Source organism: Labrus mixtus, chromosome 23, assembly GCF_963584025.1.
Source record: "Labrus mixtus chromosome 23, fLabMix1.1, whole genome shotgun sequence".
Classification (NCBI taxonomy): Eukaryota; Metazoa; Chordata; class Actinopteri; order Labriformes; family Labridae; genus Labrus; species Labrus mixtus.
The window spans coordinates 11,513,898-11,541,785 of record NC_083634.1 but is presented as its reverse complement, the minus strand read 5'-3'; the positions used below and the strand labels follow the sequence as shown (position 1 = coordinate 11,541,785).

At 40.4% G+C, this 27,888-nt stretch overlaps 1 protein-coding gene across 1 annotated transcript in view; it reads left to right on the top strand.

Annotated features, from left to right (window-relative positions):
* LOC132958271 (phospholipid-transporting ATPase ABCA1-like) overlaps positions 1-27,888 on the top strand; it is a 149,498-nt gene that overhangs the window by 9,672 nt on the left and 111,938 nt on the right. Inside the window, exons 3-14 of the mRNA XM_061030999.1 lie at positions 594-687; positions 1,289-1,430; positions 1,560-1,687; positions 3,787-3,914; positions 4,688-4,885; positions 8,968-9,054; positions 9,159-9,354; positions 17,782-17,921; positions 19,050-19,166; positions 21,526-21,723; positions 24,396-24,601; positions 25,693-25,869. Coding sequence (XP_060886982.1) covers positions 594-687; positions 1,289-1,430; positions 1,560-1,687; positions 3,787-3,914; positions 4,688-4,885; positions 8,968-9,054; positions 9,159-9,354; positions 17,782-17,921; positions 19,050-19,166; positions 21,526-21,723; positions 24,396-24,601; positions 25,693-25,869 — 1,811 coding nt within the window. The remainder of the gene's footprint in view (positions 1-593; positions 688-1,288; positions 1,431-1,559; positions 1,688-3,786; positions 3,915-4,687; positions 4,886-8,967; positions 9,055-9,158; positions 9,355-17,781; positions 17,922-19,049; positions 19,167-21,525; positions 21,724-24,395; positions 24,602-25,692; positions 25,870-27,888) is intronic.

Below are 27,888 nucleotides of genomic sequence, written 5' to 3'. Positions count from 1 at the left end.
GACGGGGGAAGAATATGAGAAAATTCCTTGTGAACAAGGAAAGCCTTGAGGTGATCCATTTGTGCGCCGTACGTTTCTCTCTGCACCCATTCCCTGAGGTTAAAATAAAAGGCAGGCGTGTCACAAGGGGTGCTTCTTGCTGTCAGGTAATAAAGTAGTTGTATATTAAAGCGAAGAAGGTGGTTGGTGCTCTTCATCCAGAAGGGGATTAAACGTGGTGAGAAGGGATAAGGAGTATGTGATGGCTTTGGCTAGGGAGTCTCAAATAGAGGTTGATATTCCACTCCTGTGAGAGTCAGACTAGTAGGAAGTCTAAAAAGAAAATGTGGACTATTGCATGATCCCCCCCCCCCCCCACACACACACACACACACGGAGAAACACAGATCTATTAGGTTCTTTAGTCCATCATAAACAGTATCACAACAGGAACACCTCAGAGGTTTCTGTTTGAGATGGTGATAAATCTACCTACCAGTCAGATCTTTGACTAGATATACATTTCATGTGAAACACCATGCAAATTATGAAAGTAATACTCATGTATTCCACAAACAAATTATTAAAATAAGCCTGATTTATCCCCTGTGCAGGTGCGTCTGGTCGTTGAAGTGATATGGCCTCTGTTTCTCTTCTTCATTCTGGTGTGGGTGCGCTCCACCAACCAGCCAATTTACAAAGGCCAATGTAAGTACAAGCTAGGGTTGTCAGGATATCAGAATTTTAAACCTAAATATCATACTTCAAAATCAAATAATATTAAGACCTGTTTCGATACACATTTAAAAGTCCTGGGTAATACTGGGTCATTTCTTGTTTTTAATGAATAGAAATGGCATGCAGAGTCCTGCACAATGTCTAAATGGCAATAATACACGAGCAACGTTTCAGTACAGAAAAGTTGCCAATGTATTTTTGCAATTTGGACAGTGTTCTCTCTAAAATATGACTCAAGATCGGTAGATTTTTTTAAAGCTTCATTGCTTTTTGATACCATATCAAAAAGTGTTCAATAGCATTTGGCAGAGATGTGGCAGAAAGTATCGATGCATCAAAACATTTTGACAACCTTTTTGGAATTCATTTCATACACCTGTAGAACAACTGCTAAGGTGTAATGTGTGTTTCTGTCATTCCTCAAGGCTTCTCTTTCTGTCAAAATGTTGAGGAAGTGTAACGATTCGGCAAGTTGCTAACCTCTGCTGTGCATCTATACCTCCAAACAACAATGTGTTAGCACTGCAGCCGAGTAAAAACAAACTGTATGCGCTCATCCCTATTCCTTCAGGCCACTACCCAAATAAAGCCATGCCATCGGCTGGCGTGCTGCCCTGGCTTCAAGGGATGATATGTAACATCAACAATCCCTGTTTGAACTATCCAACGCCCGGGGAGACACCAGGCCAAGTCAACAACTTCAACAACTCCATGTGAGTACTGGGATGTTTCCTCCACTGTCTTCTAAGGTTATACATGGGAATGTAACTGAATATCTTCACGGAATTTACGTTTTAAAAGGAATAATGAGCTTCTTTTTTTTTGTCTTTTTGGTGAACCAGAGTTGCAGGGATGTTAATAGAGCTGCAAACCCTCGTGGTGAATGGATCGATTCTCAGTAAGGCTCAGCTGCTGACGGATGACATTGAACAGTGGTCTTCAGTCCTGTCACAGTCCGACCCTGGCAATGGTAAGAGAATATAAACACCTCAATTTTGAGACACTTACCTCAAACAGCCCTTTTTTTTCCATGTAATTTTCACACACAATCACTGTAAAGCAACAAGGTCAAACTATAGATCGGTCTTTTTTGAAGGAAATGTGTGACTGCTTCTGAGTAATGGCTCCAGATATAATTGGTATATGCAATAGTGATCCTCAACAACAATCCCTCTGCTATGTCTTTATTAAGTACTCTCCATCAAGGAAAGTATCCCCTTCATGTGGATGACAACTTGGAGGATTTGTTATTCCCCTTTATCCCTCAAAAACAATGGCGCCATTATTTATGATGCAATTTGCCATGCAGTGTGACAGATCGTTTGTCTTGATAACTTGCTGCTTTGCATTAGGCTCATTTAGCCTGATGATATTCAGATTTTCATACGCCACCTAATTTGCAAAAAGACAAAGGGGGAAGAGGAGGGGGGTTCTTCATGTGGGTCCATTTGCATTTTGGGGTCGCTGGCTTGTAAAGTACAAGATTAAATCCATCAATGATCTAAGCCCGGGCATAATTAACGGCATTCTCTGTCAGAGAAGAGAGCGCAAAAGGTCATTGACAAGAATGGGGAATGGAGTAGTATCAAAAGACTGGGATGGCAAAGGCGATTGTGTTGTCCCTTTTTTGTTATTACCCGGAGTTGATTAAAAAGCTCGGACGGTCACTTCAATCAGAAAGGCAACAGTGTTCGGCAACATGTTCTACACCCCTGTAATATAACCCCATCTGACCCCCTTGATCCTCCTGCAAAAGAGAGGAATAAAAACGTGTTTTTAGGAGGAATCAGTGTTTGAGCTCTGCGTCAAGTTGCACATTTGACTCAAAGGCCGTACTGAAAGATAATGATGCATGTATTCCTGGTGTTAAGATGCAAGATAAAAAAAAAGATTTGCGATCCATATCTGCTTTTGGCCTCTCTTGTATGACTTCATCAAGTCGCTTACGTCAGCAGCTGAATAGACGTACAAACACGGCAGCCCATTCATTGTGTATTGCAAGCTGATTGCCCAACATTGTGAAATAATCATGAAGAGCCCATAGTGTTCATATCACATGGTTTTGTATGGGATCACATTGTGTTCGCGAGTTGGATGTATTGTTACATCCCTTAGGAATAATTCATAATTACCAAACATTTATCTGAAGTGATTCTTGGTTAACTCAGTGTCACTCCATCCTCTCATCCCCTTAATCGACCTACTTGCATGTATTGCATTCATTGAAGGCCTAAATGCTCTAATGAAATTGCACAACCCCCTTCATCTTCTCACCAGCACACGATACAGTATGTGAGATTCCAGCTATGGCAATTGGTTTTTAAAGATGGCCCTTTTAAAAAGCAGACTGACTGTGGGCAGCTAAATATGTGAATATGGTTGTTTAATAATCTGCTCCATGTTTAGCAAACAAATATTCCCCTCTCACGCACACACACATGCAACTCAAGTGTTTAACCCTCATTTGCATCATTAAAGGATTTAATTGCAGCTGTCATCTAAAAGGGATAATTTACACTCACATTTAAAAACCAAATCAACAAGTCTGCGTTTCATGTTTCTGGTTGAAAAGCGAATAAACAAGGAAGGAAAGGGTTTATTTTTACGTCAGCAGCTGCACGACAGTGATCTTGAAGACAGGGACTTCATCTTTAACCTTGTCCTTTCAACAACAGAATAAATTCTCTGGTGCTTCGTTAGACCAGCGTTCCGTAACAGCAGAAGAGCTGCTGTCCTATTAGTTACACGACGGGCTCTCTCCGTGGTTGGCGTAGGTGTCCACTAGGCCAAACGACCCTACTCTCACATGTGTTTCTCCATGCACCCATTCCTCATTTGTGAACAGGAGTGTGGAAAGGCAGGAGGATAGACAAAGAATGGGGACAGGGAAAGAAAGGCTTGAGATTTGGCTGCAAAACATGTGAAATGCATAGAGCAAGTAAGGAAGCTTAAACTTAGCAGTTAAGACTTGAGTTGTCTGTTTACAGGAGAAAACTGCTATACACTGCATTTCATGTTGTCAGGTTGGCTGTCTTTGCTTTGCACTAATTTCCGATCTTTATGTTTAAGCTCAACCAGTGATCCTAAGGACTATCCTCAGAGACAATGAGACTCTCTCCAATCATCTGGACGAGAATTTGTCCGTGCCACCAGCAGTGGTCAGAAGCCTCATGAATGCACAGATAAAACTAAACCAAGTGAGTGAACCAACCATTTCGCAACACTGTTTGAATTTTAAAAGCTGCAAAAACTTTCCCACCTTCTCCCATAAATGAATGGAATTCAAATGTTGTTCAAAAGATTGAATGTGTAAAGAGTGTTGTGCTTGAACATTTAAGAACAAAATGTCCTGGCCAAGAAGTGCCTTTGGGACTCTTTGTCTTGACAGTCTTAATCAAAGCAAACCAAAGTATTTGAGCTGTTTGAAGCTGTCTTCAGTAGGTAATTTGGAATTAAATGAACTTGCAATAAGGCTGTCTTGTCTCTAAATGTTTCCCCACTGATACTGCTGTATGTACCGAGTGATATCAGATGAGCTGCGAGATGGTAATTATGCTTCACTGACATTGACAAGGATGCTTAAATACAATGTGCACTGATTAAAAGATCCCCACAGTGTCTGAGGCGTTCTAATGGTTGCACACTCAGCTCTGTGCCCTGAAAGTATAAGTTTCCTAAAAAAAAAAAAAGTTATGAGCCATTCTACTGCCTCTGCTACTGCTACTGCCATTCATACGGCATGGTATTACTGCTGCTACAAGTGACACTGTCAGTGTTTTTGCATATTAACAGCACTGTGTGTCAGAAAAATAATTTTGATGAAAACTTCTGATTTTGAAATGTGATTTTTGCATAACATCTGCCTGCACGACAACACAAACGACACAGTGCATGAATAAATCAATGCAAAGTTCTCTTGTTCGTCTACTTCTACCAGAGTTGTTGTTGTTTTTTTTTTTTTCTTTTTCAGATGACGGGAATCCCACGGCCAGGCAGCCTGAGGAGCATCCTGTGTGAGGGGACAGATCTGGATCAGTATGTCCAATTTAGCAGCCAAGCTGAAAAGGAGACGTTTCAAAATGTCAGCTGCTCCCTCACTCCGCAGCAGCTGATTAACACCCAGCAAGTTCTCCTGCGGAACCTGGACGAGAGGAAAGTGCTTTCAGAGGTGAGCTTTCCCCGCAGCCGCCCAATGACGATCACAGCTTCTCTGATTTGAGTTTAATGACAGTTGAAGGAAATAAGCGTGATGAGGACACAATCTGACTAATTTGATGAAAAATAAAGAGAGCATGCATTTGGAAACTGTGTTTTCACTAAGTGTCCTAATGAGGACACTGCACTGTTAATACAGGCCATAATTTTCTGAGTCTGAAAAAGCCCAAATTCCTACACAGCAAGGTCACCTCATCCAGCATCCTTACAAATCACACAGTCCGGGCTAATAGAGCATGCATTAAACATGACAGTTTGAAACTCTTGAGATGCCTCTGCTTCGGCTGATGCAACAGGAGAATATCTCACGATGCATTGGAGATTTTCACTAGGTCTTTCAAATGATTCATATATTTTTTTTTTTCACATTTATCAAGACAAGGGCATTTTTTTAAGAACATCTCAGATTCAGGTTTCTTCTTGTGGGCCTTTCCAATGACTAGTACTTGGATAATGGCACTGCAAGTTTTTTTTGAGTAGGGCGCACTGCCTCTCTCCATTTTTAATTAACTCCAGAGACAGCTATGGCTAACATGAACATCATATTTCCCACAATAACATAGATAGTTATTTTGTTCTGCTGAACACTTGTTATTTACTGTTTGCTGACACAATATGGTTTCTTAAAGATCTTTTAAGGCTCGTTGGTGAGGGGTTAGACGTGTGCTTCCGTCAAGCTCAGTGAACCACTGAGGGAGAACAAACAGAGAACAAACAGCGCTCTTAAAGCTCCTGTGAGGAACTTTCACTTTCTTTGTATTGCGGCGCCCCTTGTGGACATTTGTCCTGTTCATGTCTAAGTACGTTTCTAACAACATATCTGATCTTCCTGTTTTTTTTTTTACAAGATGTTTTTTTTTGGGCTTTAAGCCTTTTATCGATAGGACAGTGGATTGAGTAGGAAACTGGGGGAGAGAGTGAGCAACAGCAGACTGGAAATGAGCCACAGGTTGGACTTGAACCCGGGTTGCCCGCCTAGAGACAAGCCTCTGTACGTTGGATGCAACCTAACTGCTAGGCCATCTGCGCCCCAATCCTCCTGTTTTTCTGTTTTTGACTATTTATGCCTTTATTTAGAGATAGGACAGAGGGTAGAGTCAGAAGAGTCAGGAGAGAGTGGAGTATGACACGCGGGAAAGGAGCTATAGGTCAGATCCGAACCTGGGCTGCTCGCTCGCTCGGACTTAAGCCTCAGTACATGGTGTGCACACTAACTCTAGGCCATCTGCTCACCAATCCTCTTGTTTTTTAACAGTGTATCACTCATCGAGAATCTTTGTTATGGCAAATTAAATGATAAGGATGCAGTGTGCAGTTAATCACTTGTAATGACCCCTACGCTGTGATGTCAGACATGAAAACAACTTTATAAAATCATTTTCTTCAGCTTCATACTGATGGTCTCGGAGGCGTCACTATTCATTTCAGTTTCATTACCAGCTAAAATCTCCTTAGATGAGCTTGATTACAGCTTAAAAGGTATTGTAGGTGCATGCTCTGTTACCTAACTTTAAATCCTTCATGGCTTGTAGTAAATTGAATTCAAAAACACAGTTAACCTCAATTGGCTCTGCTAGAAAATTGAGGTTAACCATTTAAAAATTAAATTTTCTGCTTGTCTGGCTCCTTGACGTACAGAGAAGAAGAAGTATCTTTGAAAGTAAAAAAAAAAATGCTAACCACTTTAAGGCCGAACCTTACCACAACACTTCAACGTTTTTATTCCTTCCCCATTATCTCAATGTGTTTTTGTTTCATCCATTTGACTTGAGAAGTCATTTTCTCTCCCACACTGTCTGAGCTCTTAAAAATTGTCACGCTCATGTGCACCTCCGTGTCTTCAAGTGATTTTACTCGAATGCACGCAATCAGGTGGGAATTATTTATTAGAACCAATGTTTTCCTGAATTCTTTTAAATCTCCGAGTTTCCTTTGGGATGATGAAAGCCCGCACTTCTCTTCCAGTTTATCTTTGAGGGGAAATATACGGGACAGCAAATCCAATAAATAAGTGATAAGGCAGGAAGTTCGTCGGAGGGAGCATTTGAACAATTAAAGCCCACAGGCATTTTCAGACAGAGGGGGGGAAAAAAGGAAAGAGAAGCCAGACAAGATAGGGGGGAGAAACTCTTGAGTGCCGTGAGCAAATGGATGGAAGAGAACATCAGGCCTTCACACTTACAGCTCGACGAAGCTGAATGATTGTGATAAGAACAACAACATAAAGACAGGGACAAGGGAGGACGTCAGGGTTTATCACCGAGTTATATTTAGACATCGGCTCTGAAAAACATCGTGTTTGTGTATATATATATAATTTGAGAATCCATAGAAAGGCAGTAACAGTTCATTTAAACCGATGTGGAGCTCAACAAGTCATTCCATAGTAACGCTGTCTACTCAGTCTTTTACAGAAACATCTTAATTGCAGTTCACACTTTTTTTTTTTTTTTTTACATCATTAGAGCTACAGTACGCTAATGTAATTATGAACGACTACTTTTCTCAATCAGCTTACCTTGTTAGAGAAGAAGAAACGCAAACAACACTTTGAGGCATCTGTTACAAAGTGCAGTGTGATTTGAGTTAATCGAACAGATCTAAGGGAAACTGCTTTGGTTCTTATTTCAAATACTTTGCATTCCTCTTCTCCTCTCTTAGGCCGTGTTCACACTTGACTTCTTTTTTCAGAAAAAAGCGCTGCCTTCAGCGCCTTTTGAGCGCTGATGTGCGAGTGTTCTGTAACCTTAACAACGGGATCTAGTCTGCGGTGCAACCGCGCCGGAGCACAACGCATCAATTTAGCACAGAAAAGAACAAGCGGGACGGGACGTCAGACCCCGATACAACAGTAAAACATCCGGTTTCTTTTCAGAATAACACCCTCCGTTTTGACGGTTCAGAAAAACGACTGTTTGTTTGTGTGTTTATGTGTTTATAAGGTTTTTATTGAGTTTTATACCACGAATATTGTTATCTCGTGCTGTCGCCAGTGAATCTGTAAAATTACCGTGGAAACTCCTTTATCTCTGTACTCCAGCTGTCCGGCTGTGCTCTCCGTGCTGCGGACTGAGAACGCAGCCGGTGGGTGTTGACGGACGAGGATGCATGGACCCATAACAGACCGGAGCGGACACGCAGTGCACACATACCTGGTGGAAGTTTGCCGTTTTTTGGGCACCGGTAACTAGGGACGTAGGTTACTACTCGTCCTGATTGGTCAGCTGTCAGAAAGGCGCTTGACGTCACCCAGCGCTTTTCTGAAAAGTTGAAATAATTCAACTGAAAAAGGCGTCGGGCGCAGCGCTTTTTGAAAAGGCGTCCGCTTTTTAAAAAAGGCGTCATCCTTGCTCCATTTTCCATAGGCTTGTATGTAAAAAAGGCACTGGCAGTTGAAAAAAGAGTGAACACGGCCTTAGCCTTCTTTTCTCCCTCATTATTGTCTTTCTGCACCTATAACTCCCATACATTTTTCAACTTTGTCGTTCGTCAGGCACTCCTTATAAAGCCTCTGCTTGACACTCGATGTATGAAAATGACTGTGGTTGAAAGGGCACGCCATTGAGTTCTTATAATTGGACCCATATTGCGTTCCCTTTAGAATGTCAGTGTAACACACTGTAATACTTGTCATTTGTAATGCAACTTTTATGAACCACTGTCATGGATGATGACACAAGAGTTCACATTGCAGGTCAAGATGCCCAAATGAGCAGTCATTTAGCGTCTCTGACAGAAAGGCTGATGAACAGTGGGTACTTTCTTTTTTAGCTGGTGATGGACGTCACACGTTATATCAAATGTTTAAATCAATTAAAAGCTTATAATTGAGACTGTTGCTTCTGGCTCTTCATTCAGTACCATTCATATGTGATTCTTTTCTGGGCCTACGTTAAATAAGGGATCATTAGAAAACAACTCATTATCAACTATTCCTAAAGTGAAGTTCACACAATGTATTTGTTATGTTATTATTATGTTATGTTTTGGTCATTCATGTTAAAGCTGAAACCCCTTTTTCGTGATCTTCTTTAGCTTCCGGCAGCATTGGATCTTAATGCAGTAGACACAGCAGCACTGTTGTGGAAAACTACACAAGATGCACAACCAGTGTTTGAGGAGGTACATTTACCTATTTGTCTTTTACAGTAATTGAGGTTTTGGTTGTTTTGTTTTTTTCCAACTGTGTCTCTCCCAATACTTGACGTATACTTTCCTCCCTCTAGGTGGCCAGGCTGCAGAACTCTATGATATTTAAGGCTGCTAGTTCACTGGATTTCCAAAATGACATGATGGGCAGTATGAATATGCTTCTGTGTGAGAGGCAGTCCGATTTCAATTCCACCAACATGTACGTCAGTTCACGCTCATCTGGCTGGATGGAAAACATCAATTTACTGTCCACAATGGGCAACAGTTCAGGTCAGTACAGCAGTATTTGTCAATTGAGTTCTGTTTGTAGTCATGACTAGGAAATGGACAAAATTAATGATATGTTTGGAAACCAGTGAGCATTACTTGGTAATGTTGCAGACATGTTGCAGGTTTGATCACTATGTGATGCAGATGATGGCATTTATGATAACTCATCAAATCAGAATTGTGTTGTTTTGACGAATATATATAGAGAACAGTGTGAAACTCATGAACCCCTTGCTAGTGTGGCATAAAGAAAAAGTCCAGAAAAGCTCAGGGTGCATATTTCTAGGTTAGATGTGTTGCAATTGTTCAAACATGATGAGTAAATATGTTCCTGCAAAGACACATTTAATGCAAAACCCAGTTTTTCTCAACAAGCATTGAGATGAGAAAAATAGAACAATTATCCCCAATTTCACAAATTAATGGTGCATGGTACACAGTGTAGGGAACAGTGCAGGGTTCACAGGATGTGCCTACGTGTGCACATGCAGGAAACCTGCACCTGTGGCACAGTTGGCAACGCTGCCTGAGCTGGAAACTGGGTTTGATTAGGAATTCATTATCGGCGGCTGTGTTTGGGGCTGGCATCAATCGAATCAAATCAGCCAATCAAATCAGCTCTTCTCATTCCATTTAAAAGCTGTGCACTCCCCACCCCGACATAATACTGTTTTCTTAATGGAGAATAAAAGTCCAGAACAACTTCTCCCAAGTGGGAAGCTGATGCTGTTGTCTGGATTTTGCAGAGTCACAAGGCGAGAATGTATTACATCCTAAATATGAACATATGGCAGCCCAAACTTCTCACAGAGGACAGATGGTGTCACTGAAACACTTTTTTTTTGTCTTCTAAACTGGTATTTTGTGCTAATCAGTTCGAGAATACCACCCGGGCAGCCATATTGTCAGCATTTGTAGCCAAATTCCCCAATGTGGTATTGATTTCAAAGAACCAGGCTCAGATTTTTGAGAAAAGGCAGCACTGATGGTGTTCAGTCTTGCATTTAAACCTTTCTAAAGCTGTCTAAATCGCTAGGTCAAGTATATCCCAGGATGTCATTGTCTCCTATGCTTCTAATGATATGCAGGGAACAGCCACAGTGACCTGATACAGTGTCCTGCAGAGCGGTATGCTCTGTTGTATCCTTGTTGAACTAATGAAAGATGTATTCCAGGTGGCTTAATTAAAAGAAAGCGTGGTATATTCACACTGCACTGAAAATATGAACAAAACCACCCACATTCAGTATGGCTGTAGGTGAAAAAGCCTCCTCATTGCTTCAAGGATTAAATTGATAAAAGAGGAAATATAAATTCTAAAAGATTTGTGGATAAAAGAAATAAAGGATCACCGATATGAATCACCCTTTGATCCTACCCCGTGCACTCTGCTTTTCTTGCATTACTGCATCAAAGTGTGATTCAAACAAATATGAGTCTGTCTCATGGCCGAGGACTTTATATCAAAGTGAAGTACGCACTTTGTACATACATAAAACATGGTTGTCATTTAAATCAGTCAGTTCTAAGAACAGAAGAAAGATTACTCATGGCCCTGTAACTTTATGGGAACAGTCAGGAACACTACATCCATGCTTCAGACTGCTTATTCTTGAGCAATCTTTTGCCGCCTTTCCACCAAATGTTCCTGGGGATTTTAGTGCTAGGTACTAACATTTTCCTCCAGCCCCCTAATGTCTGTGTATTCCACAAGGTCACAAGACCCATGAAGAATTGGAAAATGAGCTTGTTGATGTTTTAAAAAGCCAAACCTGTACACCATCAATCAGCAATGTTCAGCAATGTAAGGCCCAATCCAAGTCCAGGTACTTTTCAGAAGTTCTGCCCATGCACGCAGGAGACTGAAAAATTATTTTATTTTAATTTTATTTTATTTATAATATTTTATTTATTTTATTTTATTATTAGTTTTGTTTTTTTTACGTTTTATGATCAGAATGACCAATTATGCGATTAGAAATCAAGTGCAATGAAAAAAAAAAATAGAAAGTAGGCACATTAGCTATAACTCATAGAGTCTATGTTTTTTCTTATTGTAACAAACTCAGACTTTTTCAATGTCTTTATTTTGAATATTCCTGTTGTGTCAATGAGGAAATTGCATTGTTTTGCATACCTATAGTTCTACCCCAGATCAGGAAAAAAATTTGCGTTTAAAACTAAGCCCCTGGAACTTTTTTTAAAATCCTGGTTCCAGCAGTAGAAAAGTGCTAAGTTCCACCAAAAGTTCATGTGCTGTTAACAGTGACCTGGTAAGGCCAAAAGCGGTAGTGTGAAATATAGTATGATGCATTTACAACAGTGAAGTCTGACATTCTCAAAGGAACTATTTCGCTACCTAACATGGTCCAGAATGCACTGCTGTACTGGTGTTATTCTTCACCCAAGTGTTGTCCTGTGAAGTGTTCCTCGCTGTCGTTCAGGTGATATTTGAATTACACTTGACTCATGCTTTCACAGTATCATTTCAGAGAGCCGACTCTGAATCATTTCGTTCTACCCTGGACTTGCTGGAAGAACCTTTTCGAGCGTTTTGAAGTAAATCGATGAGAGACGATGACCTTATCCTAACAGAATGGCAGCAGTCTGAAAATCTCTTCACTTCACTCAGTTTTTTATATTTTCATCTAAGGGACTTGAGGAGACCACAGGGTGAAAACTGGTTATGGATTACTATCAAGCACCTGAATGTTTAGACCTGATCTTGTGAATGGTTTTGATGAACGGGTTTGACCCTCAAAAGTTAAACGTTTTATCATTTGCACCTGTTACCGTATACTTAGTTTTATATTAAATCAGTAAAGGTGGGGTAGCTTTCCACACATGGGAATAAAACTTTTGTTATGACTGATTTTTAAAATTCAGAAGAAAAGTTACACACATATAGAATTATAAATATGTTTATCTTATGTACAGTTTTATTTATAAATGTACCTGCATTTTGTGATTTGGTTCTTACACTGTAAAACATCCCGACACTGTACTGGACTATTAATGAAATGTACAGAAATCACACTTGGGGAACATAAAGACACGCAACAATAATTCAGGGAAGAATACACTAAGATACAATGCACATGAACGTTTGAACAGCGCTCAATATGTTTGTGCCAAGAAGTCCTCGTGAATGATCTCTTCAGCTTCACTTCGTGCAGGCTGATGCTCGTAAGAGACCTCACACTCCGGTTTCATTAAATGTCTTTTCTTTAGAGACAACGACACAGAATTAGATTTTAATAAGAAGACCTCTATTCCCTGGAAAGAATGTTGCACTGTAAAGTGGAATTGCATGCAAGTGCCAGAGCAAATGAGCTTAAACATTGTATCATCCATAAAAAAAAAATAAAAAAACACCAACATCTCCGTTAGCATGCTATTGGCTTTTTTGGATTCGCCTTGGCATTTCAATGGGTCGCTCTATATACACTTAAGTGAATGTGGAAGATGCAAGAGCGTCTGCGTAATGACCAATTACAACTCTTTTGTAAATGAGAAAGAACACTCAAAGGAATAGTGGAATAACACTAATAAAGGCCAACACTGATGTTTTCTTTAACGGCTCTGAAACATTCCCTTCCTAATTAATCATTGACTGAAAAAGGAAACCTTCCGAGTCACTTGAGTGAATAGCTTGAGTGGTAACTGTTCTTCCATGATGGTAAATTAACTTGTCACCACTAAATTTGCCCAAGCAGATTGGCAGAAATGGGAAGTGATTACATCACGCAGCATGTCAGTTATACTCTGTTGGATAAATGTGGTTAAAGATATTTCATCATTGATTTTGGAACCCTTTTCTAGTCAGCTCATTGTAATGAGTTTCCCTCATTGTCGCTATTCTGTACCATATGGAGGATTTAAGAGAGTTGGCTCTCTTTTCCCTGCAGATAGAACAGTCGAAGTGCCATGAGCCAAAGCTGAAAAGCTGCTGATTATACTTGACCTAAAGCCATACCAAAAAGTCTGTACTCAAATCAACCCTTCCAATAATCACATCTTGTGGTCATTTAAAAACAACCTTCCCTGTTTTATTTAATATGTCTCGTTTGCTTTGCTGTGATTTTCTCTGACATTGCTCCCAATGATTTACAATTTTCTCAAGACCCATTTTATTCTCTCCTGAGTAATTGGGTTATCTTAACTGATATATGCTAGAGCCGTACTGGTCAGAACATGTGTCCATCTTCACTCTCCTCCAACTATTGAATGTCAGCGCAGCCTCTTTCTCTTTCTTATGAGAGACTTACATGTTTATTCACGCTTATTTGACTCTCTGTTGGATTTCTGTAAGACGGCACTTCGTTTATCCTGCTTGCTCGATATAACTGCTGCTTTTTCGATGCACGGGGTAGTCCACTTCAGCCTGGTGTTTTCAAATTAGGTGAATAAACATGAGGTATGTGTGCATCTGTCTGTCTGAGTGCATTGCATGAATTGGTATGAAACGTGGATAATAAGAATCTAGAGTAATATCCTTCTTAGTGTGCAAGTCTGCACATGTAGTTGCGAGACACTGTGCGTGTGTGTGTGCGTGTGTGTGTGTGTGTGTGTGTGTGTGTGTGTGTGTGTGTGTGTGTGTGTGTGTGTGTGTGTGTGTGTGTGTGTGCGTGCGTGCGCGTGTGTGTGTGTGTGTGTGTGTAGAACCAGCATGTGCTGTGTGTTGACTGCACTGTCCCACTGTATAGACCAAATTGAGCCCATCTCCAGGGTGCAACTCAAATTGATTAAATTTGCCAGGTAAGTTGAGGGGCCAACTTGAGGCTCCAAGCAATTATTTGACTGTGGCTAAACCTGTTGTAGAGAACAGATTCTCTTGTTCTTTCATATCGCTGCTTTGTAATAAAGTAAAGATCTGTTGTCAGAGAGAACCGCGCGGCTCACACCTCTCGAGAGTGTGCAACCCCTGTAATCTGATGCTCCCTTTAGCACACAGAGAATCAAAAGCAGATGTATCTTCCCCTTGATACACAGATACCCGGTGTGTAAGTGGTATGCATTTGACCCCGCCATTTCTATAGTTGAGTAGAATTCTTGATTCTTTGTGTTTGTATTTGGCACCAGCATGCAAGGGTTTTTTTTTTCTGCTGTCTATTTTCATAATCTCCTCAACATGTAGAAGGATTCAATTTGTGGGAAACACAAAAATATATATAATGCCCAGGTTCACCTAAACCAGGTTTACAGTGGCTGTTCAATCAAGATTACTATGTTATAATAGAAAGCATGCCTGCAACAGGTTTTAGCATGAAGGAAATACAATAAACAGAGGCTGCTTTATGCACAGAATCCGCAACCACACAGCTGAAAAGGTCCTTTATCACAGCGCCCTCATATTGCCGTCCCAGTGTGATATTTGAATAGTGTCAAAGTGCAGAAAAGGTGTTTTTTTTCTGCAAAATAAAACAAGTAAAAATAGAAAAGCGAAGGTTTCACATACACAACACAAGGGCTGTACCATCCTGTCTCTGTTACACCTTTGTTCCTGCTCTACCACCATTCTGTCGTTTTACTTTTTTTTTTTTTACACAGACAGTGAGGTTTAAAACTCATAATTTAAACAGGCTGTGTTAGAAAAAAAAGGCTTTGATGCTCTTATGTTTGTGAACATTTCACCTGTGGTCAAAAAGCAACAGTCAAACAAAAGAGTAGCTTTTCCTTTTCGTTTCTTCTTTAGAATGATTTTAGGACGCCTAGAAAGTTGAAAAAGTCAAGTATTCTAGACAAAAACTCAATAACTTTTAACTTTTATATTCAGATACTTAATAATAGATACATAATAGAAAAGTTTCTGTGTTTTGTCAGATATTAGAAATCTCTTTTCTAACTGACCCTTAACAGCAGAGAACTACTGAACCATTGCGTACACACATGCTGTCTTTTAAGCGTTATATTTGCAGGAAGTGGCATCTGTGCAGTCTGTGGAGGGAACAGCTGGTCAGACTCAGACTAAGGGGTAGCCATTAGCTGCCCGCACACACACCTCCCAGGAGCACCTGGGAAAGATGGCCAGCAGGCAGAAAGGCTAACATTTAATTGCACTGAAAATGGCCGCTAAAATCTCCCTGATGGGAGAAAGGGTCGCCCTGGTGAGATGAGAGGGAGTGCTGGACGGAGGGAGTGTTTCTTGCTGTCTTGACAGCGGAGACGTAAAGGAAAGGACAGGAGACGGCACTAATGCAATGACACGTGTCCAACAACGGGACAGTTAGCTCCAAATCAAAAAGGCAGACGGTCATATTGACTCGCAGGAGACACACTGGACTGATCAATTGTCTGATTAACTGCCACACAGCAGGAATCGCATATTTTCAGTCATAACAAAGCCAGAACAATCCAAGCATGAGGTTGCATGCAGCGCGGGTCCTCATGTAACCTATTCATCACTCTCCCAACCTGGCAATATCCACGCTGGCAGATACGTTAAATTAGTAATGATCGTACCGCCGCTGAGCATCTTGACTTTTTTTCCTCCTCTGCTCCACACAAACTTGTCCTTATGTGCTCAGGTCTGAACTCTTGGCTTGTGTTTTTCTTCTGCTTGTGCATTTTTACTTCCAAACTTTTTATGAATACATCCACTCTGAAACTCTCTGGTTGGTTATGCATAATAATGTCACAGTAACTGGCCATGATTTGCTTCCTCATGAATAAGAAAAAAACTTTGAGTTTTCTTTTAATGAACTCAGGTAGGCTATTCTCAGGAACAATATGTCTTTGTTAAGGAACAAGCAGCTTTGATATGTGTCAATAGATACATTAGAAAGTAAGCTTTCTTAACAACAACAACGACCTGAAAGAAGAAAAAACATTCTTACAAAAAAGTAATTGCAAATTTCTACCCTTTTAGTTGGGCTTTCAGAATTCTTTTGTGTTGAAACTACTTTGCTCAATACTGACAGTTACTGAATAGAGTGGAACTTAACCTTGTAAAGCCTGATTTATACTTCTGTGTGGAATCTAGGCTGTAGTTTCCAGAGCCCTGTACCTTATCAGAAGACAACGTGCATAGCCTGTCCTGCACCTCCTCAATAAATGGACCTACACATCTAAACGTTGTTCTTAGTATGATGAATCTCTGTGTGCTTACTGTGGGCTGACTAGTAGTCTGACCTAACAATGCTTTCCAGTTGAACATTCCATCCATTCCATTCCATCCATTCCATTCCAATCCCGTACATTCCATCTCCTCATCTACTCTGATTTCTCCTTTCTTTCCTTTCCCTATTTGAAATAACTGCGGTATAACCAACTTGCTGCTCAATGTGTTTAATCTCCAACTCCAACATAATATGCTCGGTTTCAGTCGCCATGGTTTCCTGTATACAAACAAGCAGAGAATGTGGCGGAGCCAGAGAATTGCAATACAACTAGCATGGAAATGGCAGTGCCATCTACTGTTTGTAGGCGGAGTAGTACAGAGCTACAGAGACACACCAGCTCACAAGTTTGTAGTCCTCCTCACTTAAAAAAAAAATGAATCTCTAAACAAGACACTACAACAGGGATGGGCAACTTTGTTCACAGCAAGGGCCACATTCATTTAATTCTCACTGCCAGAGGGCCAAATTGTAGGATACAAAAAACGATTACAGTCAATTATGTCTCAAATTTAACTCAACATATACCAGTGATCAAATATTATTATGGACATGTTTCTAGTTTTCATGATTTCATGGTTGTCATGTTTTCTTCATGTTTCCAATTAATTGATATGTAAAAATTGACCTGAGGGCCACGTTGAGTGCCGCCAGTTGCCCTCCCCTGCCCTACAATATGAGTGGTTGGCTTCGTCCATAAATACTAGCTCTAAATTCTGAAGTGTCGTGTTTACATCAATATTTTTTTCGGGGTCTAAACTGGATGAGCTATGTTCTAATCAGCACCTTTATTCCTTTTTTCCTGCCTTATATTTGCAATATTCATGATAAACGTTTTATCCTGCAGCTTTTGGGATCATTGTTGCTCGTGATTTAAGCTAGATTCAGACACTTTTAGCTTTAATTTTTATTCCGTTTATTCCCTGACTGTGCCATATTAGGCTGTGGTTTCTCAATATTTTTACATGTTTCTGGTTAAGTTATGAATATAATTTCACAGGTAAAGATGTATGCTTTGTGCTTTAACTCCTACTATCTTTATATTTTCTCATACCGGCCTGACATTGATTTCTATGGTAGCCGCATATAAATTTCAAGCTCATGTGCAATATTTATCATGTTTTCTTCTTCCCTGTTGAAAGTTCAATGATTTCTTACAGGTATTACATCGCTTTACTCCACTTTTGCTTTCCAGTGAAAGAGCATACATAAAGGAAAGACCCACAACGTGCAGAATTCCAGTGCTGTTCTCTTGCTCCTGCATTGACATTTCCCGTCTTCTCCCCTCTTCTGTTCGTCTCTCCTGCAGATGATTTTTGTCAGACTCTGGTCGACACCCTGGAGGGCACACCTGGTCTGCGCGTGATTTGGAGCACCTTCAGGCCGTTATTGCAGGGGAAGGTCCTCTACGCTCCCGATACACCTGCTGCTCGCCTCATTGTGAAGGAGGCAAGTCTAGGTTGAAAAATGCAATATATTTGGCATGCACACAAGGACTTCTCTTGTTCCTGAGATGTAGCAGATATGGCTAAGTCTTAACTGATATCTCCTCTTGTTGGAGTAATGTTTGAATATCCTGTATGCTCAGGATCATGCCTGTAACAGTGATTGAATCAGTAACTGTGTGAAATGGGAAGAAGGCCTCAGTGGAGGAAAGAAAAACAACTGATGTCACACAGAATTACCACCTGGGGAAGAAAATGAAAATAATACAATCGTTTGTCAGGAGGCTGCGGCGAATCTGATGTATTTTCATGACAAGACATTTCTCCAAGATATTAGCATCATTTGGATAACTCCATAAACAAAGCAAACATCAGGCAGGCAGGGAGGTTTTTGCAACGCGAATACATAATGAGCTCACAGCACGAGGCCCGGCGCTGGCGGAGGAGTACCCCTGTTTCACTCCAGACATAGTCGCATTGTTTACAAGTCAGTGTTCGGGGGTAAATAACCCCATTTACATTAGTCACCACGGGGGGGGGGGGGGGGGGGGGGGGGGGGGTGGCGGCGGTGTTGCAATGTGATGAGTCCCTCCAGGGATTAGCTGAAATGTGCAGATGTGAAGTGCTTTCATGTCTGGATTTGCTCAGAGCGAAACAGAAGCTGCTCAGTGAATATTCTCCCAGTCAGGGGAAGGTAAAATAACTGTTTAAAGCTCCTGTGAGGAACTTTCTGTTTGTTTTGTTTTTGGCGCCCCCTGTGGACAGAGCAGTATCTCTTATAATTTATACTGAACTTGTCCTGTAAATGCAGTAGTAGTATTTCTCAACAAAAAAAAAAGTAATTCTTGCATTCCTTATACAGTCACATTTGTCTCTCATTGAGCTCATTTGCAGTGGAAAATGTAGAATCAAGCAGTGTCTGCAGTGTGCACTGACCCTTCAGTAGTGTTTTCAGGCATTTCAAATAAAAAATATAGAAATTGTCCCTCTTCATGCTGATGGTCTCCTTTGCTTTTGTAGTTCATAAAAAAACGACACCGAAAATAATTTCAGCCTGTTTCTTAACAGTTACATGAAACTCCCACACGAGCTTTCAATGTTTCTTGTTGTTTTTTTTTTTTTTTTACTCCAGGCGAACAGCACATTCAACGCCTTGGCCATGCTAAAAGAACTGGCAGATTCCTGGGATGAGCTCGGGCCACGTGTTTGGGACTTCCTTCAAAACAGCACTCAAGTCAATGCAGTGCGGGTAAGGCTGAGACAAACAACTTTTGAATTGCAATGTGGATAAAAAAAAAAAAATCCTTCAATCTAATCCAGTTCTGAAGAGAAAATCAGTAAAAAGAGAATGATGAGACTTATATTTAGTGCAAGTAAGACTATATGCTACGTGTATATCAATTTGTTGCACCGTCTGTTAGAAATGGAAACCGAGGGAGGTAAGTAATTATGGATAAGTGCAGGATAATTTTCATCCTGGCAGAAAGGATTATCTATAGAAGGTAGAGGACAGAGACTCTTCCCTCCCTCTCTCCTTCCCTTCCTCTTTGCCTCTCGCTGTATTTCCTTGACACTGACATTACTCCAGTGTCACTCCAAATGAGCTTATAGGCAGCTGGAGGGAAGCAGACATCGGGAGCTCCATATAGCCAGGGTATTCATTACCCTAGCCCTAACCTTTACACAAATGGGCCGGCAATCCTCCTTTGTCTTCATTTTCTCCCAGCCCGCCGCTTTCCCTCTCCGCCCCACACTCCGAAGCTGGTGGCTGCGGAGGTTTGTCATCTTCAGAGGTCCTTCAAGGTCGCAGACACATTTTACGCTTATGGACCAATTACCGTCACCACCACAGCTACATCTGAGATAGCAGATTTAGAATGTGGAGCTGAAAAGATGTACACACTGTTAACGAAATGTCTTTAAAACCACAGCTTTTTATTTTTTTATTTTTTTTTTTTTTACATATTTTAGATGTCAAATCTAAATATTTCAGTCCTGGTCAAATCTGCGACAGCCTCGGTTGCCATGGTAACAGCAACAGCAGTTTAATACTACATGACCCAGAATTCTGGAGCTGCTTGTTTCTTCATAACTACAAGAGAAACGGATGTGGTGTATCTACTTACTTCCTAATCTGCTTTATTCAATAATATAAGGTTGCTGTCAGATTTCATGCTGAACATGTCCAAACAGTTTTCCAGGGGAACACTACCTTTCTGAGAGATATCACTTCAGTGTTACTCTACTAATGTTAAGCAGAATATCATCACAAGTGTTGACACTGAAATCCCAATTGAGTACACTGGCCTCCACTTCCCCAACATTGTGCATTCAATTACTGGAATGATTGGTTTTCAACATTTCGGGGATCATTTTTCATTTGTCTCTTTTCTGGTTAGGACGTGATGAGTTAATTAACTTCTCTTAGCGGGTTAAGTTTCCTTTTCAGCGTTCCTTTGTGCACTCGACAGGCTTTTAATCAGTTCAATTTAAGTTTGTGGAGTTGCACTGTCATTACAGAAACATTCAGTGTTATGTTAATAATTGGGGGGTGAATTTCCCAGCAGCTTGAAATGATAGAAATCCTGGGTGGGAGTGAGGGGAACAGTTAAATAAAGGGCAACACATTTAATCAAACAGGTGGGAGTAAAATAACCTTATTATGCAAGAGCTACTGTGTTAAGAGCTCAGAACTATTTATTCCACTCCACAATAATACATATACATATTCATGTAATGCTTATTCAGTATGAACTATGGGGATTCAGCGGGGTTATATTTGCTCCCGCATCAGTATATTGTTTTAATGTAGCGCGTGATTAGAGAAATTGCAGTTTGATTCATGACCTGAGGTGATTGACCGGGGCCTGAGTATGCTTCAAACGTTTGGCGTGTAAACAAAAGAAATTAGATAAACAAATTAGCATTTGTTTTTGTTCCCCTTGGTTTTGTGTGTTTGTTTTTTCCGTGTATTTACATGAATGTTTTTGTAGCGGCAGGATTTTGTGTTGTATTTACTTTCATACTTCACTTCTACTTCCACCAACAACAACATCAATAAATAAAACAGATTCATATTACGAAACCAGTAATTATGGGGAAATACACACTGTTTGTCTGATAGGCAAATTGCAGGGGTCCATCAGGGGGCTTGAGATGTCCTTATGGTGGCTCAACACCAGTCTCTCAATGGACTTCATGGCCAAATATATGATTCTGTCCTGTGATTGAGGAATCAGAATCACTAATACTTTATTTTTCCTTCAAGGTAAAATGTGTGCTTTGCAATAGCTTTTATTCAGAATAAAATCATGAGGAAATATAGGAAATAATAAAAGAAGTATGCAACCCAATATACAGACATTATATAGGGATAAAATAAGAATTATAAGCAATAAAATACCCATCTAGTAAAATTGATATATGAAATATGTAAAGATATGTGCATACAGTGTAATATATGACCTAAAAATCCAAGAGATAAAAATGTTCAGATACTGTATGCGATCTGTAAGTTGATTTAAAATAGTATTAATAAAAGTTATTTGAATCTGACCACCCATACTTCCTAGATAATACAATCTTTTTGCGTTTTCTGTTGTATTCAGGCTTTGCTGGCCAATCCAGTGTTTGCCATTGCCCTCAACCAGCGTCTCGGCGGCACCGCATGGACTGCTGAGCAATTGGAAAACTTCCTGTACAACGGGCCCCCAGAGGACCGTCCACCCGGCATGCCGCCCCAAGACTGGCGGGATATGTACAACACCACAACCCAAATGCTGAAGCTCCTCTCCAAGTTCCTCGGTGTAAGTAACTCTTTTGTTTTCTGCGTTTGCAAAGCACCTCGTGAACCTGGCTTCTTGCCCACTCATGCACCGTAGTGTTCTGTGACCTCTTCAACATAGTGAGAAATTGGATTACTAAAAAACAACAACTGGCTGTTCTTTGACATTTGAGATTTTCTAAAACAAAACTCTCACTGGTGAGGAAATTGGTAATTCATTATTTTCTCTGCCCTCCCGCCTCTGTTCTCTTTTAGCCTCTCACTTCTTTGTTATTTGTCTGATTCACCTGATATTACCCATGTGCTTTCTTTGGTTAGAGATGGCGTTAGAACAAGAACTGCATGACCTTTAAAATACTCAAAGAAAGCTATCTATCTTTGAAAATAAGTCGAGCAATTCTAATATTATTAGATATATTTTCTTAGTTTCTGGGTTTTTTTTAAGGCTCCTGCGACAATGTTTTCACTGCTCATGAAACAGACTGAAATTAAAAAAAGATGCCTACGACCTTAAAAAGCAAACGAGGCCATCAGAAAAAGATTGATTACTTCTTTAATGTTACTGGTAATGCCTGTAACCACTGCTGGGTGTAAGTGTCAAACAAGAAGATTGATGACAAGCTGAAAAAACAGGCCTTTATTTATGTTTTTTTATTTTAAAAAAATGTTCCATGGCCACAGTGAGTGATACTTCTAAGTGAAAACAGGAGGAGTTTTTTTTTTGTCAGTACGAGACCAGCAAGAGGTAAGAGGTACCACTTTCTCCACAGGGGGCGCCAAAAATGACACTAACCAGGAGCTGTAAGAAATGATCCGCATGAGTCAACTTGATCCATTCTGAAAAACTCCAGTAGCATGTTATACATAAAAACAAGAGATTACCATTTATTTTTCATAGCGACTGAAATAGTAGTTTCTGTCTGTACAGACTTGAACCTAAAGATTGAAGAAAGCCATTTAGCAGACGATTGGTATCCTTGACATAATTGCTGCTCCTTCATTTGTTCCTTTATCTTTGTGTTTCGGGACTTTGACACAACTCACAACAGGGTGCTGCAGCATGTGAGCATGGTGCTTTGCTTCTAACACACACTGTATCCATGTTAGGCACGGTGCTTTTCTGTTGCTGTATCTGTGCTTTACTGATGTTTAAACCAAAATCAAGACTTCTCCCTATGTCATCTATATATTTTTTGTACCTTGCTCACTCTATCAGCCTTCATCCTTTTTACAGAACAAGCAAGAAACAGCTCTGCTCTTTATTCATTAAACTTTAATATCCTTGACTTTGCAAACTGTCAAACACACAGGGAGATCTGTCACTACATTGCTTCCACGATAATCATACAAAAAAAAAAAACCCAAAAAAACATTGTTACAGGCTTGACAGTAGTGGATGTGTGCAGGCATCAAACAGAGTGGTGTCTCTAAGTAGGAAACACACCGTTGACATTGATATATTGATCTGTGGCACAGTTTGCAGCGAAAACCCTCTTTCTCTGTGCGGTGTGATCAAACACATGTACAAAGCCCACCCACTGCCCCTGCCATGCTTTCATACACACAAACCCAAACACACACACGCACACATACCATCAATCCACAGGCAGGTAAGATGGCAGGTGGACCCTTGGGGTTAGCCCTACACGGCCAATGAAATTCCAACGTAATGCAATCTATTTTCAGCCGTAATGGAAATTGCTATGCTCGGGATGGATACCAAGAAAGGGACGGTTATAGACAACCTTTATGATGGAGCCATTTTATATAGTTGTATGCATCTGTAGGATAATAGTGAGTCTCTATATGTCAAGGCCTGAAGAGTGAATGCTTTCACCATGAACAAAGATATGTGAGCAGACATGTTACCTCAAAGGCAAAGAAATGCAATGAAAAAACAAACCAGGCCTATTTTTATACATTTAATTGTCTTATTTTTTGACTCAAAAGAAAATAATAAGTAGAGCACACTATTATTAGTAGTATTTGTTTATTTAATCTTTATTGACTAGGAAAGGTTTGTTGAGATTAGAAATATCTTCAGCATCATGTCCTGGCCAGCTCAGACGGCAGAACAGTTACAAAAAGTTTACGACCAACAATGATCAGCTATTTATGCGGATGTTAACAAGTCGCTCAAAACAAGCTTTTTTTTTTTTCTCTTCTGTTTATTTCCCTCAGTTGTCCAAACTTTTGAATGAACTTACCAGTCCCCTGCTGCGATGTCCTCACTGTACTGAACTTAAGTCGTTACTGTGATAGCTTGGTTTCCAAACCGCAGCCCGATATAGAATAAAGACCAGACGATCCTGTGGGGAGAAATGAGAAAACTACTGCGGCGCCGAGATGTGTGGACAGCTGTCAGGTGTGACTGCCTCCCAGGATGGCTAGCTCATTATCGTCTCATGAAACAGGGGGACAAAGCCACAGAACAGGGAGTGCTAGCAAGACTGAATCTCATTTGCTTGTCTTAAGCCCAAAATATTTCGCCAACCCCTGACAGCACCACATCATTTGGAACCAGACTCTACATAGTTGGTTTATAGCTGGGTGTCACTTTTTTTTCTCGAAATACTCATCTGCCATTTGCCAGTGAGTTCATGCCCTCCCGTGTTTTATTCCCATTATGTGGATACTATAGATCTAAATAAAACAGTAGCACATTATGGTTATATCCTCTGTGTTTGTCGACAGTGTTTGGACCTGAATAAGTTTGAGGCAGCCTCAGATGAAGGTCTTCTGGTGACCAAAGCCCTGGAGCTCCTGGAGAATGATACGTTCTGGGCCGGCGTCGTCTTTGAAAACCTCGAACCGGATTCCAGCCAACCCCCTCCTTATGTCAAATACAAAATCCGCATGGACGTCGACGAGGTGGAGCAGACCGTCATACTGAAAGAGATGTAGGTGACATAGCTAGTTCTTGTACTAACTTGTACCTTTTTTGAAGGAATTATACCCAATGTGTCTCATTGCCATGTGTAGAAAGAGAAGATTGATACCAGAGCAAACAAAAAAAAAGTCTTAGTTAGCCGATGTGATATTGACTTAGTGTGCAGGCTTGTCTTCTTTTTCTTGCTGATGTTTTTAATTTTACTCCTCATAAGTAATGTACATAGCATCATCCTCCTTCAAGATTGATAACACACTCCTATGTGTGGGATCATTTTGAAGCTAGAAAAAAACACAAACTAGCCAAATGGTTAGCTTTGCATAAAGACAGAAAAATTGAGGAAACTGCTGCCTTTGTCCGAATGTTTCAATTAACAAACAAAACAAAATAAATAAGAAATGTTCATTTGTGAGATGTTAAAGGCGTGTGTAGGTGGATCTTTTTCACGTCGTGTTAAATTGGCAGTGTCTGCCATTGAGGTCAGAAACACTGACAAATACAGTGAATAAATAGATCCCAAAAATAGAAAAGGTAGCAACAGGTGTGTGCCGCCCAGCTGGAACTAGATCTGCAAGCTAACTGTGATGAGTTTAAGTGTTAGTGGCACATGAGTAGAAAGGGTTGGAGGGCTCATATAAACACAGATCAGACACACATTTTTTAAAGGGCTTTTTCATTTAATATTGTTCATGACACGCAATGATGAATATTTATTTCAACAAAATTTAAGCCTAATAAAGTTGCTTACATTGCTTTAAGCTCAACTGATTACCTGCTGGCTTTATCTAGTATGAAACATAACGCATTGGAGTGATGTCAGTCTTGACTTCAGACTTACAGCAAAGGGAGTTGATGAGCATATTTTCCCAAAATGTCAACGTGTTCCTTAAAGTTTTTTAAGATTCTAGAAGATGCTGAATTGTACTGTCCTGGGTGTTAAACAGATCAGATCTCTTTTTTTCTTTTTTCTTTTACAGTTTACTGTCAAACATATAAACCTCGGAGAACAGTCATGATGTTGTGACAGTATTTCTCAACATTCTGGTTATGGCTTACTTGCCCTTTGCTAAGACAAATCATTGTGTGTCTGCTTTTAATAAGGTCTTGGTCTCCCGGGGCCCGAGACAACTCCTTTAACGACCTGCGCTATATATGGGGAGGCTTCGCTTACCTGCAGGACATGATGGACCACGGCATTATACGAGCGCAGACGTCAAAGACCCAACCCCTCGGTGTTTTCGCACAGCAAATGCCGTATCCTTGCTTTGTGGATGACGGGTAAGTACAAATGCCTTTATCTGTCAGCCTTGTGATTAGTGGAAGAGAAAGGAGGTATTACAGCAATAAAAGTATACTCACTCTGGGGAGTTGCCACACGCTGACGCCACACAGTTAAGTTATGGTTTTATCAGTCACTCCGACTCTTTAGATTTCTCTGTGGAAGCTTCACTATGCTTTCAGTATGTTCCCTCGTATTTGTCTTGCTTAGCCTTTCTGTGATGTCTCTGTCTCTTCTGAAAGTGTCTTATGCTGAACACAACTCACCTGATTATAGGACTAAGACGTGGAACTCCTCTAATAATGTCTCAGGAGTAAAAAAAATCGGACGTTCTTTGGAATAAATTGAACCAACCATCCAGGGTCAGCAACAGGAAAAGACACAAATGAAGACACCAAGAGGGAACGAGTGAGCAAAAAGTATTGATTTTAGTGAAACCACAGGAAATTCCTGAATAGTTGATGAACACTGAATTATTTAAGCAACCACCGTGAGTCCCCCCCCCCCCCCAATCCTTGTGTTTCCAAAGCTTTTTATTCTTAACATACCCGACCCCAGCTCTCATGTAGCTTAATCATGTGCTAAAGATTGACATCAGGCACCATGTGTGTTGTGTATGTATCCACTGATAACACCAACTATAATGTAGCTCATTCACCAAGGGACAGAAATGATGCGCTATCACTCTTAATCTTCCACATCCAAGATTTCCTCCGAGTCTGGGAAAATGACTCCCATCCACACAACATTATGATCTCCATTATTAAAGGGAAAAGCCCAGCGATGCCATCAAGAGAGAGGATAATTACCAGGGAGATTTAAGTCCAGCAACACAATACGCCCAGTATGTACACCACCAGTAGGCCCAAAAGTATTTGCACCCTGTGGAAAAAACACAGTTCCAGAGATTAGGGGATCCAATTTAGAAATACTATGTGCTTCAGATGGCGCAGAATTTACAGTAAGGCAGCCTTCAGCTGGTGTTTGGATCAACATATTTAAAGAGGCTAAAGAAGAAGGAAGATGGAAATTACAACTTCATACTGAAGATGCGTTGGGTACAATACATAGTTGGAAACATGGTGCTGTGTTTTGTGCAATAAATGTAGCATGAAGACGTGGAATTAGAGGACATCAGCTAAGCAGTCTTCATCTGTTTTTACTTGGTTCTTTATCAACTGCCTGTTTCCTCCTGTTTTTATATTCACATTCTGGCTTCATGACTAAACGCAGCTTCGTTTCTATGCACTTTATTTTGTAGCTGCTGTATTAAAACAGGTTTAAGACACACATTTTATATTTTTATTTTACTAGTTTAACGGGTGAACTTGGTTTTGCGTGCAAAGGGTAATAGTTTGAGAAGTCCTTCTTGGATGAATGCACTGCGGAACTGAATATTGTGCCCAGTGGAGAGATTCATCTGAGAGGAATTTTGGCATTTTCCATTAGCTAAAGCATAGAATCATCCACCTTATTTACTGTACATTAGTAGTAGATACACTGCACGCTAAAGAAGACTGACATCCTCTCTGTAGCCTTTTATGCGTTTTTGTACATTATACTGTATGTTATTTTCTTAACAGCAACATGTTAAACTTAGCACCAGATTATTTTATTTCCCTCTAATGCACAGCACTTTAAAAGGCAATTGGTTCCATTTTCAATTCACCGCAGTGATGTTGTAGCTTATTTGCCATCTCCAGCCCCATTGCCTCTGTTTCATCATCCAAAAATAAAAGATTAATAATTACAGAAGATAAATGGAAGCCATAAAGTGCAGCAGCATCCTCGGTCCCTCCACCATTTACTCGTTCGCCTGCCTCGCCATTTGGGCATTTCTATAAATTATTAAAACATGAAAACTGCTATTTCATCCATAAATAATTGAGAGTGAAATCACACAAAGGAAGACACTGTAGGAGACACAGAGAGAGGCCTGATGGGGACGGACCTCTGTGGGAATAATTTTAATTTTCCACATTGTGCTGTTACCTTCTTAAGGAAGGAAAGAACATTGT